The following is a 13542-nucleotide window of genomic DNA, read 5'->3' on the forward strand; positions in this document are numbered from 1 at the left end:
CGGGGCACGGCAGTCACTCTTGCTTCGGTGGGCGATCACGGGAGCGAGTCGTGTAATGAGCTGCGCTGGCATGGACACGACGTAAAGGGAACAGCCGGGACGTGGTCGCTGCGGCTCATCGCGTGAGCTTCTCCACAACTCTTCTCCTCCTCTCGCCAGGGCTGACGCCCAACTCGCAGCGCAACCGAAGCAGACGTCGAGGCCATCCACCGCGCCCTCCTCTTCCTCCCGCCAGCGCACGCTCACTCTCCCACTCACCCGGAACCGTCTTCACAGCAGCACGCCGTCCCCGCTCCCCCTCCTCACCGCCATCCTACCGCAATTTCCTCCTTCTCTACTCCCCCTCCCAGCGCTCTATCATCTCCGTGCTCCCCCTCCCGTCCTCGCACGCACACCCTACCGGCCCCTCACCAACACACCACTCCTCTCCCGCCGAATTCGCAGCTTACATCGACCATCTCGTCGAGGGGATCAGTCCAGATCCGACGAGGGAGGTGATTGAGCGGGAGGAGAAAGAGGAGAGACGGAGGAGAGAGGAGGCGGCGAGGATGGAGGAGGAGGGGACGGAGGAGGGGTGGGAGGAGGGGGAGGAGCCGGTGTTGGACTTCTTGGTCTTGCCAATGGCTGAGGCGAGATCAGCGGAAGGAGGTGTGCGCGCGAGGCAGCGCAAGGCGCACAGGACGAGCTTCGACCGGCTCGACCTCGAGATGGACCTCGCGCCCGACATTTCAGCGCACGCCCAAGCGAAGCACTCACCGGTGGTCCAGCGCCTCCGGCCGACGTCGATGCTGAGCGTGTCGAGCTTCGCGACGTTCGTAACGGCGGATGAGGGCGAGTCGAGTGACGAAGACGGCGGAGGGACGATTCGCTCCATAGCGACCGGTCGAGCGGATGCGACAATGGACAGCAAGTTGAGCGGAGCAACTAACGCAGGACTGGCACCAATGCGCTTGCGAGACCCGTCTTTCGACCCGCCTCACACTCTTACGAATGGCAACGCCGTACTCCTCTCCTTCCTCGGGGCAAGCACTGCTCCTTCTTCGTCGTCGACCGGCTCCGGCGGCACGCCCAGTGGCTTCAATCTGACTGCTCGACGGCTGTCGCCGCAGGAAGTGGAGCAGCTGCGCGAGCGAGGAGAGATCGAGGTTGCGCAGGTTGAGGTCGAGCAGGAGCAGTTGGCGGCGACAACCGAGCAGGATTATCAAGGCTGGTGGAGCTGGCTATTCGGGGCAGGCGGGGGAAAGCAAGGTGTCGAGACGGAGGTGGAGCAGGAAGGCGGCTCGTCAAGCGCCTCAAGCTGGTTCGCCTGGCTCGCCTCCGCCTTCATCCCGCAAGCTTCGTCGTCGATCCATAATGCTGCAGTCAGGCGAAGTCGCACGTCATCACGAACAGCAGCGGGGGAGACGACGTCGCGCCTGTCCGTATTCTACATCGACGAAGCAGGGCGGGGCGGACAGGCGTTTGTCGTTGCGCGAGGAGAACAAGGGCGGTAGAGTTGTTCTTCCGCCAGCTTTGTCGCCCACGCTCGTCTGCAACGTCCGTCGTCATTCTACCCTCCACTTTGACGGCCTTCTCAAGCGCGAGGGGCACGCTCCGACGCCGGGGTGGAGCAGGGAGGGGTCGCTGGAGCTCGCTCGAAATGGTGGACCGTGCGCTGCCCGCCCAGGAGAGACGGAAGAGACAGGAAGCGCCGGTAGAGACCCGGGCGGAGGAGGAAGAGGAGGTTGCAGAGGAGACCCGGTCTGTCCCGCTCGCTGGCTGAAAAAGTGCACTGGGGCTGCTTGATCGATGAGGAGGAGACGCAGGCTGGACAGGGGTCCGACGAAGGAAGCGAGCCGACGCCATGCGGGCCGACAGACGCTTGTCCACTTCGCTGGCGTCTCTCTCTCGCTCCTTCTCCCTCCCAGACTCAGCCAAACTCAGTCTGTGAGTAGCTTTCGACGCATGCGAGCGACAGCACTCACCCAGGCTCGCTCACTGACCCGCTTCACTCCTGCCCGTCCTCCCCCCGCTTCGCACCGCTGCACGTCATCTCCTCGCGTCCCCGGTTCTTCCTCTCGCCCGTGCAGGTGCGTGGCATCGTATACACTGTTTTGCTAATTTCTCGAGGACTTCAGCTAACCCGCGTACACTTACCCGCACGCAGAATACACGCCATGTCGTCGAAGTCCGTCCCCACCGTCCAGCTTCACAACGGCAAGAGCTTCCCGCTCATTGGCTTCGGTATGCACTCTAGTCACTGTTCTTGAGCTTGGAAGTTCGTCGAGAACTTACGCGGGCGATTCTGCGCATCAGGGACTTGGCAGAGCGCGCCAGGGGAAGTGGGCGTGCGTTTTCCCTTTCCTCCCTCGCTAAAGCTTCGTTCTGACGCTGGTTACCCACTCAGAACGCCGTCTCCGTCGCCCTCAAGGCCGGCTACCGCCACCTTGACCTTGCCAAGGTGCGTCCTGTGTCGAAGCGCTTCACTCCTGACTTCTTCGCGATAACACTCGCTTTTCGCGCTCTGCAGGTCTACCAGAACCAGAAGGAGATTGCTCCCGCAATTGCCAACTCGGGCGTCCCCCGCGAGGAGATGTTCATCACCGTGCGTTGCCGGCTTCCTCGCTTCTCCTCTTCCAGCGCGCTGACTCTCCTCCGTCCGCTCTGTCTCACTTACTCACGTTCTACAAACTATTCGATGCTCGTCACGTCTGCAGTCCAAGCTCTGGAACTCGCAGCACCGTCCCGACCTTGTCGAGCCTGCTCTCGACGACACCCTCAAGGAGCTCGGCCTCTCGTACCTCGACCTCTACCTGATCCACTGGCCCGTCGCTTTCCCCGCCGAGGGCGACCCTCACCAGAACCTCTTCCCCAAGGCAAACGACAACGAGGTCAAGATTGACGACTCGGTCAGCCTCGTCGACACCTGGAAGGCGATGATCAAGCTTCTTGACACCGGCAAGGTCAAGTCGATCGGTGTCTCAAACTTCTCGCCTGAGATGGTCGACGCTATCACCGAGGCGACCGGCGTCAAGCCCGTTGTCAACCAGGTGCGTTCGCCAGCTTTCCCCTCGTCTTTTTGCCGGGAACTCACCCACTTCCTCTCCTCCGCTGCGCACAGATCGAGCGCCACCCTCACCTCCTCCAGCGCGAGCTGATCGAGCACCACAAGAAGGCGAACATGTGAACTTCTCTCCTTCCTCCCCTCCTTTCCTTCGTACTAACTCCTCCTGCGTCCATAGCGTCATCACCGCCTACTCCGGTTTCGGCAACAACTCCGAAGGCGTCCCCTTGCTCGTCCAGCACCCGATCGTCAAGAAGATCGCGGAGAAGCACGGTGCAGACGGCGGACAGGTTTTGATCGCTTGGGGCATGCACGGAGGACACGCGAGTGCGTCCGACTCTCTCTCTACTGCTTGAGAGCGTGTGTTGGAACGCGTGCTGACAGAAGGAGATGTGTGCAGTCATCCCCAAGTCGGTTACGGACTCGCGCATCCAGTCCAACTTCAAGATCATCCAGATTTCGGACGAGGACGTCAAGGAGATTGACTCCATCGGCGAGAAAGAACCGCGCCGTTTTAATACCCCGATTCGGTACACTCCGCTGTGGCCGGTGAACTGCTTTAATGAAGAATCTGAGCGTTCGGCGAAGTACCAGGTCAAGATCAAGTAATCCACCCCTCCTTCCCCTCCCCCGAATGTCCAAAAATGCAACAAACGTTCGTAACTACCTCTCTGCTTCGTGGCGCGACGTTGGGACGAGTTTGGGAGACGTGAGAGCGAGGAGAGCGGAGGAGGAGGGGGTCGAGGGGAGTTGGTGAGTGTGACCGCGCAGGGGGGCGGGGCGGGGCGGGGGTGAGATGAGAACGTCGAGTTGTACAGCTAGGAGGACGCAGGAGAGAGCTTGGGCATTGAGCGGCGAAAGGGAAGTGACGAGAGCAAGCGGATCTCCCTCCCTGGCTTTCCTCGCGCCCGTACAGGTGCGTGCTGCCGTCCACTTCACGTTTCAAGTCTCTTTGGGATACCAGCTCACCTGCCCTTACTTACACGCGCACAGACTAAACCCCATGTCGTCCCAGCAGTCCGTCCCCATTGTCCAGCTTCACAACGGCAAGAGCTTCCCCTCCTTGGCTTCGGTGCGTACTCTAGTCACTGTTTTTGAGCTTGGAAGTTTGTCGAGAACTTAACGCGAGCGATTCTGCGCGACAGGAACCTGGCAGTCGGCTCCAGGTGAGGTCGGCGTGCGTTTTCCGTTTCCTCCCTCGCTGAAACTTCGTTCTGACGCTCGTTATCTGTTCAGAACGCCGCCTCTGTCGCTCTCAAGGCCGGTTACCGCCACCTCGACCTTGCCAAGGCGCGTCCTGTCGATGCGCTCAATCCCTGATTTCTCCGCGCTGACAGTCGCTTTTCGCGCTTCGCAGGTCTACCAGAACCAGAAGGAGATTGCGCCCGCGATTGCCAACTCGGGCGTCCTCCGCGAAGAGATGTTCATCACCGTGCGTTGCCGGCTTCCTCGCTTCTCCTCTTCTTCCAGCGCGCTGACGCTCATTCACGCGTTTTTCCCGACTCTCTTCCACCTTTTGTGATATGCATCGCGGCTGTCCGCCCCCAGTCGAAGCTCTGGAACTCGCAGCACCGTCGCGACCTCGTCGAGCCTGCTCTCGACGACACGCTCAAGGAGCTCGACCTCTCGTACCTCGACTTCTACCTGATCCACCCGCCCCTCCCCTCACCCAAGTGTCCAAAACTGCAACAAACGTTCGTACCTACCTCCCTGCTTCGTGGCGCGACGTTGGGACGAGTTTGGGAGACGTGAGAACGAGGAGAGCGGAGGAGGAGGAGGAGGGTGGAGGAGACCGGGCGAATCTGGCCGCGGAGGGTGGCGGTGAGGGTGGCGGTGAAGTGGGAACGTCGAGGTGTGCGGGTGCTGACAGCGGGGAGACGCTGCGCGCACTAGTTAGCGAGAGAAGAGTGTGGAGGAGAAGCGAATGTCCCTCCCTGCGTCTCCTGCTCGACCTTGCGTTTCTCATGGCTCATTCAGGCATCGTTCGCTCTCAGGTAGAGTAGCCAACGTCAAAGAGCCTTACCCGGCGACGTTTGCAGCGGAAGCGGGAGAGAGCGAGTTAAGAGGTCTGACCAGCGGGAGCAGGAGGGCGCGATAGCTGGCGGTCGACACTGGGATGGGCAGAGGAGGCAGCAGTGTGAAAGAAACGTCAAGTTAGATACCAAGCAAGCCGCACAAAAGGGTATCGGCGATGTCTGGCTCGAAAGCAGGGTCGGGGAAAGCCAAAGTCCTTTCGCAGCGTTCTCCCTCAACTCTGGGACCCCCGCACCTCGCTCGTTCGACGTACGCACTTAAATACAGTAGCCAACGTCGACACGCGTTACGCGGCGACGTTTCCGGCAGATGTGGGAGCGGGCAAGCGAGCTGTCTGAGCAGGAGGCAAAGGGTGCGGTGGGCCGTCAACCGCTCCAGTCAGTTCGAGCGAGCTGCGGAGGCTAGCTGAGCCCTGCTAAATCATAGTGAACGAGCAACATTGCCCCTCGAGTGGGCGCGCGATGAGCAAGGCCCTGCACAAGCATGGTCGAGAGGAGGACGGTGAGCGACGACGGCTGGACGGCGGGAGCTGGGACAAGTTCGTGCTGGTCGAGCAAACTCTTGCGAGCAGTGTGAGAGTGCCTTTGATGAGCCACAGCGTGTGTGATGCGAGCGAGAGCGGTGCGAAGTGAGGCGGGCCAGCTCGAGCTCGCGTCGTCGCCTCCTCCTTGCTCTCCGTCTTGCTTGCCAGGCCGCCCACTCTCGACCTCCGCCGACAATGTCCTCGTCAGTCTCGCCATCCACTCCACCCTGCCCAGCCACACACACCCACACAACCACGCGCGAGCGAGCGACGTCGCCTCGTCGTCGGGCGGAAGAGCTTTGCTCGCACCGGCTCATGCTCGCTCGCTCGGCGCCTGGTGGACTCGCTGGATGCATGGGAGGACCACACGAGGGCAGAAGGAACGGACGAGCTGACCCTTGCTCGCCCCCGCCGCCGTCTTGTCGCGAAACAGCCAGACCCCCCTTGTCCCGGAGACGCTCCTCAAGGTGCGTTCACCCCTCTCGCCTCGCTCGCCTGGTAGACTGGCCGGCATGGCACGGACGGAAAACTACTGGCGGGACAAACGCTGACCTCGTCTCCCCTTCGTTGTCGGTTGCCGTGGTGGATTCGGGCTTGGGTGCGAGCAGAAGCGCAAGTCGACCGAGAAGTCGCGCGAGGAGAAGCGCGCCGCTGCCCTTGAGGCCCGCAAGGTTCGTTGGCGCGTTCACTGGGCAGTGCTGGAGCAGTTGGAGCGGACCCGAGTCGACCAGAGCACGACCACCCCTCCTCGCCACGCCCTTCTCCCTTCTCTCTCGACCCGACCCGACTCGACTCGACGGCAGCGCACGACGCACGTCACGCACGCGGCAGTGATTACGAATCAATATACCCAAATTTCCGATGTCGCCCTCTGCCTTAGGCGGCGGGGGTGACGATGCGGTCAACCACTTGACTATTTAATACCATCTTTCGGGACTGAGCCACGACGCTCGCGCGCTGCCGTCAACATCCGCCATCCCCCGCCACACAAGCTCCGGTCGATTCGGGTGTCGCGGTGGGAAAGACGCGGGAACGGGGTCGAGCTGACTCTCTGGCTCGGGGCACACGCAGGTCCGCAAGGCCAAGCGCGCGGTCATCTTCAAGCGCGCCGAGCAGTACGTCAACGAGTACAACAAGAAGGAGCGCGAGGAGATCCGCCTCAGGAGGCAGGCCAAGGCCAACGGCGACTTCTACGTCCCGGCCCAGCCCAAGGTCTACTTTGTCATGAGGATCAAGGGGTGCGTTCGCGAGTCTCTCTACACTGCGTGCTGTGTGGTGTGCGTGCGGGAGGGGTGGCGCGAGGCACTTGGGCGGGGTGTAGGGCGGAAGACGGAAGGTCGACCCTTGACCTCATTCGGTTGGGAGTGGTTTGCGATGGTCTCCCTTGGTCGCACGGGCATCACATGAAGCATAGCGAACTATCGAAATCGCAGGACTGACGATTGTTCGCCTCCCCGCCTATCATCTCCTCCTCGCCCCCGACCTTCCCCTCCTCAGTATCAACAACATCGCCCCCAAGCCTCGCAAGATCCTCCAGCTCCTCCGTCTCCTCCAGATCAACAACGGCGTGTTCGTCAAGGTCACGAAGGCCACCTCGGAGATGCTCCTCAGGGTCGAGCCTTACATCACGTGGGTCATCCGGATTCCCCTGATTGGTCGTTTCTGCCTACAGCGCTGACTGTGCGTGTGCGCGACGCAGGTACGGCGAGCCCAACCTCAAGACCATCCGTGAGCTCGTCTACAAGCGTGGCTACGGCAAGGTTCGTTCGGTTTTCCCCTCCGCGCTTCCAGCCTCCTCCACCTCTCTCCACCTCTCTCGCTTGCGCAACGACATGCTCGTCAACACCGTCGACGCTAGCGCCGTCGGAACCGAAGCCTCCGTTGCCGATCCTGACTTCCCCCTCCTCCCGCAGGTCAACCGCCAGCGCGTCCCTCTCTCGTCCAACGCCGTCATCGAGGAGAACCTCGGCAAGTACGGCATCCTCTCGATCGAGGACATTGTCCACGAAATCGCGACCGTTGGCCCGCATTTCCGCGAAGTTAGCAAGTAAGGATCCGTTTTTTCGTCCCGGATCGATTTTTCGGGTCCCTGAGGCCCTACAGGCTCTCTGCGTTGACTTTTGGGGCTGCTGCTGACTTGGCTTCGTCGTCGCAGCTTCCTCTGGCCGTTTAAGCTCTCGAACCCCAACGGCGGATCCCGCCCGCGCAAATTCAAGCAGTTCATCGAGGGTACGTTTCTCTTTCTCTTCTACTCTCTCTTACTCTCTTCTGTCATCGTGGTCGTCGTCGCTGACTCCCTCGTCCGCGTTCGACAGGCGGTGAGCTTGGAAAGCGCGAGGCGTTCATCAACGACCTCGTCCGCAAGTGCAACTAAGTGTTGCACTTGCAGCGAGTGGAGTGCTTTGTTGGGTAGCAGAGCAATTCGCGGCAACGCAGGGCGGTTCCTCACTTTCTCTCGTCTTCGTTGCGCTCGAGAGGCTGGCTTTCGTTTCGCGAGGAGGCCTTTGAGCGGTGGGCTTGCGAGCGTACGGTGTGTGTGCAGGAGAGCTAGCGGTGTGCGTGCGCGACAACGGGGAGGACGGGATTGCGCGAGACTTTGCTCAGGAAGTTGAGGAGGAGGAGGACGTCTGCGCCCTGCTCCCTCACTGCGTCGCTTTCTCAATGCTCGTCCTAGTCACGCCTGCAGAGCGGTGCTCGCTCTGTGAGGTATCGACGGAGACAACAAGCGAGTCTTGCGATGCAAAGGTGCGAACGAATGAACGAGGTCGAGGGTCGAGGAGCGGGATATGTACAGAGTCGACGAGCGGCTTCGGGCGGATCAAATGAGGCGGAACATGTTTCTCTTGACTGTGCGTGCGAACCTCGTCAGCCTTGCGCCTCCTCCACGAGTAGGAAGGACGAGGACACACCATTCGGCGCCAACCCCTCCGGCTTGCCATCAACCAGCGTCCCCAGCGCCGCCGCATCTCCTCCACCAAACCGTTCCTCCAAAAGCTGCTTGTACGCTTCAGCAGGATCTTTGCGAGGGCGACGGTCGTGAGGCGTGTGAGAGTCGGAGTGGACTTTGGAGGGATCTGCGGCGTGGAGGGTGCGGTCCGTTGACGCCTGTCGTTCGAAGCAGATTGCGAGTCAGTTACGAGAGGGTAGATGGGAAGAGTAAGGTCCCAGGACGCACAGACGACGCCCCGCTCCCTCCAGCTGATGAAGATTCCCGCGACGCAACAGCCGCCGCCGCGCTACCCGTTTCGTCCGCCGAACGTGCGAGCGTCGACTTTGATCGTGTGAGAGTGCGTAGGATGGATGTTCGGAGCATGGCGGCTGGTGTGAGGAGTGAGAGAGGCGAGAAAGGGTGAGGAGGAGAGGGGAGGCAGTGACGGCATTGGCCAGGCGAGGCGGGAAGAGGCTTGTCTCGCTTGCAGAGGCTTTCTTACAGGAGGAGACTTGCGAATACATTCCGCGCGACGCGGATCGCAGCGACGGCGTTGCAGGTAGGTCAGCGTCTTGCTCCAGAGTCGAGGAGAAGCGGAGGACGAGCATCGCGACGTGGGTTGTTCTTCCTGCGATACGGATACAATTTGTAGGTCCGCCTGAAGTGTGCGACGCGCTGCGCGAGGTCGTGTTCGAATGGCGAGCGAGAGAAACAGTGGGAAGCGAGAAAGAAGCGTCGACGGCGTCGACATCGGGGTGTCGAAGCAAGCCATGGTCGGCGAGATCTTCAAGATCGACAAAGGTCGTGTTGCTATAGCTATGCGTCCCGGGCGAGATGCGCAAGCAGTCCGCCGGACCTGAAGCCTGAGGACGAGCAAGAACGGGTTCGAATGACCTGCGGGCGTCGCCTCCCACCGCCGCAGCAAAGTGACTAAGCCGGTCCGCCTGCGCAGCGTAAGAACACGTCGATGGGCACGCCGGAGAAGGCCAGGAAGCGAGAGCGAATCGTAAGGAGGCGTAAGGAGTTTGAGGAGACTTCGATAGAGAGGCATTCGCCAGCGCCAAGTTCGCCTCGCTGACCGTTCCCGCCTGGCTACTGGCCCTGCGCTAGTCCTGCGCGCCCAATCCCCGCAGGTCGCGCGATGTCGAGGCGAGGCGGACGGGCGAGTTGCGAGTCGAGGTGGACGACGGCGGCGCCTCGCGCGGTCGGTGTTGGACAGGCTGGGAGCGACATGGGAAGCTGAGCATGATAGCAGGCGCGAGAACGAGTCCCAGCGAGCGAGTCGTTGCGTGCAGCGAGTTGTGAGCGCTGGCAAACCTCTTCGCGCTCGAGCTCGCCTGCTCCCCTTTGCCCTCTGGATCCCTTGCTAGCTCCCACTCGACCCACAGATGGCTGCCCGTTCCAGTCAGTCTACCACTCTCCAGCCCTACCCGACCCAGCCCGTCCAACAACCACCCCTCTACGAGCCGTCGTCGCCTCGCCCGCCCACCTCCTCGACCGACACCTCTCCTCGCTCACCCCGGCCCACAGGCGGGTTCGAAGGGACGCAGTGCTGACGGAAAACTGCTCGCAGACCTCCCCTGGGGCCTCAACCGCGGCCACCCGACCACGGTCATCGCAAAGGTCCCCAAGCCCTCGAACCGCAAGGGAAAGCAGTCGGCCCGCTCGGCGTTCGTCAAGTCGGTCGTCCGTGAGGTGCGTTCTGGCGTATGAACTGGGTGGACTGCAGGGCAGCAGCTGATGAGGTCGGGTGGGTTGAACAGGTCGCTGGCTTCGCTCCCTACGAGAGGCGTGTTATGGAGTTGATCCGCAACTCCAAGGTGCGTTTCCTCGCTCGTTCTAGCGTATGAACGGGGACAAACAGCTGACCCTGCATTTGGTGCGGCCTACAGGACAAGAAGGCTCGCAAGCTCACCAAGAAGCGCGTAAGCTTCGACCCGACTCTCCGAGCGTGCGGTTGCTGCGACTGTGTGGACGGACGGGCTGGATACATTGCGGGAGAGGATGAGCGAGATGAAGCGGGCGCGAGAGTACGGAACGGCGAGATCGCGCAACGATGCGATGATAGGAGGGTTGGCACGGAGGAGAAGGAGATGCGGCAGGCTTCGGACGGGGAGACCAGGTTGGCGCGAACCATTCGAACGCCGTACTGATGCTCCCGCTCGTTCCCCGTGCACCCACAGCTCGGCACTCTCCGCCGTGCCAAGCGCAAGGTCGACGAGCTCACCGGTGTCATCGGTGCGTTTCCCCCAGACCCTCCCCTGACCCTGCACCGAGCTAACGAGCGTACGTCCTCACAGCCGAGCAGCGCCGCCACGCCGCCTAAGCGCTCCACTCCTCGACATGACACAACCGGCTTGTTCCTTTTTCGTCTTTGCTCCTTGTTGCAACGTCCGTTAGGGGATCCCTCTACTCGGTGGCCTGAGAGAGGCGTGTGTGTGCGAGCTAGTGAGGCGGGCTGAGGAGGATGTGGGGCTGCTTGAGGAGTTATCGAGGAGAGGACGAGGAGAGACTTGCTCTCGCTCACGGTCTTTCGTCGAACCGCTTCGTGTACTCATCGAGAAGGACCCGCTGGTGACGATGACAGGCTGCTTGCGGCTCAAGAAGCTGTCGTTGTCGCTCAAGTCGTCGTTGACGACCGCTTCAATCGCCGAACTCGCTCGTTTCGCCTCGGAATGCGCTCGCTCGCTTCGCTTCCTGTGCAATGGACCCTTGCGAGTTAAGCAGAGCACAGCAGCACACAGTACAGCCTCGTGCGAGAGTGTGAGAGTGAGAGAAAGCCCCCTGTCGCAAACTCTGCCTCGCGCTCGCCTCGCAACCACGCTTTGCTCCTCGTCCTGCTCCCAGCTCGCACCACCCTCGTCCCAGACCGACTCGAAAAGTGCACAGCGACACTCGCACACACACATTACCCCGTACTGACCACTCGAACGCGCGCAGATGGTTAGTCCGCCCTCCTGATCCCATCCCCCATCCACCTCGCTCGCTCGCGACAGCACGGCTTCCGTGCCGCTACTGCACCACCCATGCGCACTCTAGCCACCCTCGTGACTCGCTAGACCCTCACTCGCACGCTCACCGGGCGAGGGCGGGTCGACGCAGCACACCGGTATCCGCGTCCTCGACTTGCCTCTGCTCGTCGTCCTCCTCGCCCGAGCGCAGGTTCAGAGCATGCAACGTCACTCATGAGGCCGGAGGAGGAGTCAGACCCTCGCACGCGACTCGGACGGTGGCACCCTCGCGTGTCGCCGTTCGCAGTCCGTGCTTGTGTGTCCCGATAATCGCGCAGGAGGCCCGTCCCTGGAGGGGGACGCGGCCTCGGTAGAGCTCTTCGGTTGCCCTTGTCGTCCGTGCTGGCACAAGCGGTTGAGATCGAATCTTAATGACACTGCTTACCCCTCCCACCCCGGCGGCGATTCGTCGCTATACAGGTCGGTTCTCTCTCGCGCATTCGCTCGCTTGCGAACGGTTGCTGACTCGATTCGAGCAAACAGGCCCCCACTCGCAAGGTTGCCAAGGCTCCCGGCTCGTCCAAGGCCTCGAAGAAGACCACCAACCCTCTCTTCGAGTCGCGCCCCAAGTCGTTCGGCATCGGTGCGTGCCCCCGTCCCGGGTTCCTGGCCTCGCTGCTGACATTGACACGCACTCGCGATTGCAGGCCAGTCGGTCCGCCCGACCTCGGACTTGACCCGCTTCGTCAAGTGGCCCGAGTACGTTCGTCTCCAGCGCCAGAAGGTCATCCTCAACCAGCGCCTCAAGACGCCCCCCGCGATCGCCCAGTTCGCCAACGTCCTCGACAAGAACACTGCTACGCAGTTGTTCCGCTTGCTCAACAAGTACAAGGGTGAGAGCAAGCAGGAGAAGAAGGCGCGCCTCGAGGCCAAGGCTGCCGACCTCGCTGCCGGCAAGAAGGACCTCGACGAGTCGAAGAAGCCCTACTTCGTCAAGTCGGGATTGAACCACGTCGTCTCGCTCGTCGAGAACAAGAAGGCGTCGCTCGTCATCATCGCCGACGACGTCGACCCCATCGAGCTCGTCGTCTTCCTCCCCGCTCTCTGCAAGAAGATGGGCATTCCCTGTGGGTAGCGCCGTTCCTTCCGTCGTCGCGGGCGTCGAGCTGACTTTGAAGGTCGACTCTCCCCTCCTCCCTCTTCCCCTTCTCCGCGTCTTCTTCCGCCGCTCTCCACAGACGTCATCGTCAAGTCGAAGGCCCGCCTCGGCGCCGTCGTTGGCCGCAAGACCTCGTCGTGCCTCGCGTTCGGTGAGGTCCGCAAGGAGGACGAGGCCGAGCTCGCCAAGCTCGTCTCGGCCATCAAGGCCAACTACACCGAGAAGTACGAGTCGGCTAACCGTCACTGGGGTGGTGGAATCCGTGCGTCGCATCCTCTTGGCTCGTCGTCGTCGCGTGAGGCTGACCTTCGCATCTCCCTTAGGCGGCCGCAAGTCGATCGCTAAGCTCCAGAAGCGTGCCAAGGCGCTTGGAAAGGACATTGCTTCGGTCGACAAGTCGCTCTAGACGCTTCCTCCGGTCCGCCCGTCGCTCTGAGCTCTCCCGTCGTCCTTGTTGTCTGTCTGTCCCTTGTATTTCAAGCCTTCGCTACAAGCAGGTTGCAGACGCAATGACGAGGGATTTCTCTGGGCCACATTCTGCGGCCGGTGTGCGAGTCGAGAGGTTTTCTTGCGAACGCGAGATGAGACGACTTTCGACTTGTGCAGGGAGGAGGGGGAGAAGGGGCTCTGAGGGTTTCCACGTCGTCCGGGTGCTTTCGCTGGTCTTGCTGGTCTCGGAAACGTCGAGTTGGAATGGTCGGCGAAAGGAGGAGCTGGTTAGTTGACGTGACGGCCAGGAAAGCGAGGACGAGGAAGACCTTCTCGCCGTCGAGGGCATGGGTCGCGAGCGTTCCCGTCTCGCGGCACTCCGGCGCCCGCTCCTTGTCCTTGCAGCGTTCGTAACGACGCACACAACCTCTTCCACAGCCAGACATCCTCGCGAAGCCCGCTCGACTTTGTATT

General features: G+C 61.7%; 7 protein-coding genes across 7 annotated transcripts; 6 read left to right on the forward strand and 1 right to left on the reverse strand.

Annotated features, from left to right (window-relative positions):
* Positions 1-548: 548 nt before the first annotated feature.
* On the forward strand, positions 549-1493 carry RHTO_03962 (uncharacterized protein; the record flags this gene model as incomplete). Its single annotated transcript, XM_016417630.1, has 1 exon — positions 549-1493. One exon carries the CDS (start codon positions 549-551, stop codon positions 1491-1493), a length of 945 nt encoding a protein of 314 aa, XP_016271037.1.
* A 663-nt stretch (positions 1494-2156) lies between these two features.
* RHTO_03963 (xylose reductase) lies at positions 2157-3652 on the forward strand (the record flags this gene model as incomplete). The annotated part of the gene is made up of 8 exons (XM_016417631.1): positions 2157-2223; positions 2296-2327; positions 2387-2440; positions 2510-2584; positions 2697-3029; positions 3101-3162; positions 3222-3370; positions 3444-3652. The coding sequence occupies 8 exons, from the start codon at positions 2157-2159 to the stop codon at positions 3650-3652; spliced, it is 981 nt and encodes a 326-aa protein (XP_016271038.1).
* A 394-nt stretch (positions 3653-4046) lies between these two features.
* Positions 4047-4795, forward strand: RHTO_03964 (aldehyde reductase; the record flags this gene model as incomplete). Its single annotated transcript, XM_016417632.1, has 5 exons — positions 4047-4115; positions 4200-4220; positions 4280-4342; positions 4401-4475; positions 4592-4795. The coding sequence occupies 5 exons, from the start codon at positions 4047-4049 to the stop codon at positions 4793-4795; spliced, it is 432 nt and encodes a 143-aa protein (XP_016271039.1).
* Positions 4796-5795: 1000 nt separating this feature from the next.
* Positions 5796-7974, forward strand: RHTO_03965 (60S ribosomal protein l7; the record flags this gene model as incomplete). The annotated part of the gene is made up of 9 exons (XM_016417633.1): positions 5796-5803; positions 6034-6067; positions 6209-6271; positions 6672-6838; positions 7098-7229; positions 7300-7360; positions 7514-7647; positions 7756-7829; positions 7916-7974. The coding sequence occupies 9 exons, from the start codon at positions 5796-5798 to the stop codon at positions 7972-7974; spliced, it is 732 nt and encodes a 243-aa protein (XP_016271040.1).
* A 444-nt stretch (positions 7975-8418) lies between these two features.
* Positions 8419-8913, reverse strand: RHTO_03966 (uncharacterized protein; the record flags this gene model as incomplete). Its single annotated transcript, XM_016417634.1, has 3 exons — positions 8419-8447; positions 8510-8705; positions 8776-8913. The coding sequence occupies 3 exons, from the start codon at positions 8911-8913 to the stop codon at positions 8419-8421; spliced, it is 363 nt and encodes a 120-aa protein (XP_016271041.1).
* Positions 8914-9917: 1004 nt separating this feature from the next.
* Positions 9918-10855, forward strand: RHTO_03967 (60S ribosomal protein l36; the record flags this gene model as incomplete). The annotated part of the gene is made up of 6 exons (XM_016417635.1): positions 9918-9933; positions 10103-10224; positions 10293-10349; positions 10422-10454; positions 10713-10767; positions 10830-10855. 6 exons carry the CDS (start codon positions 9918-9920, stop codon positions 10853-10855), a joined length of 309 nt encoding a protein of 102 aa, XP_016271042.1.
* Positions 10856-11469: 614 nt separating this feature from the next.
* Positions 11470-13045, forward strand: RHTO_03968 (large subunit ribosomal protein L7Ae; the record flags this gene model as incomplete). Its single annotated transcript, XM_016417636.1, has 6 exons — positions 11470-11472; positions 11788-11796; positions 12024-12123; positions 12188-12607; positions 12719-12901; positions 12963-13045. 6 exons carry the CDS (start codon positions 11470-11472, stop codon positions 13043-13045), a joined length of 798 nt encoding a protein of 265 aa, XP_016271043.1.
* Positions 13046-13542: the final 497 nt, after the last annotated feature.

Source organism: Rhodotorula toruloides (assembly GCF_000320785.1).
Source record: "Rhodotorula toruloides NP11 unplaced genomic scaffold Scaffold24, whole genome shotgun sequence".
Lineage (NCBI taxonomy): Eukaryota > Fungi > Basidiomycota > Microbotryomycetes > Sporidiobolales > Sporidiobolaceae > Rhodotorula > Rhodotorula toruloides.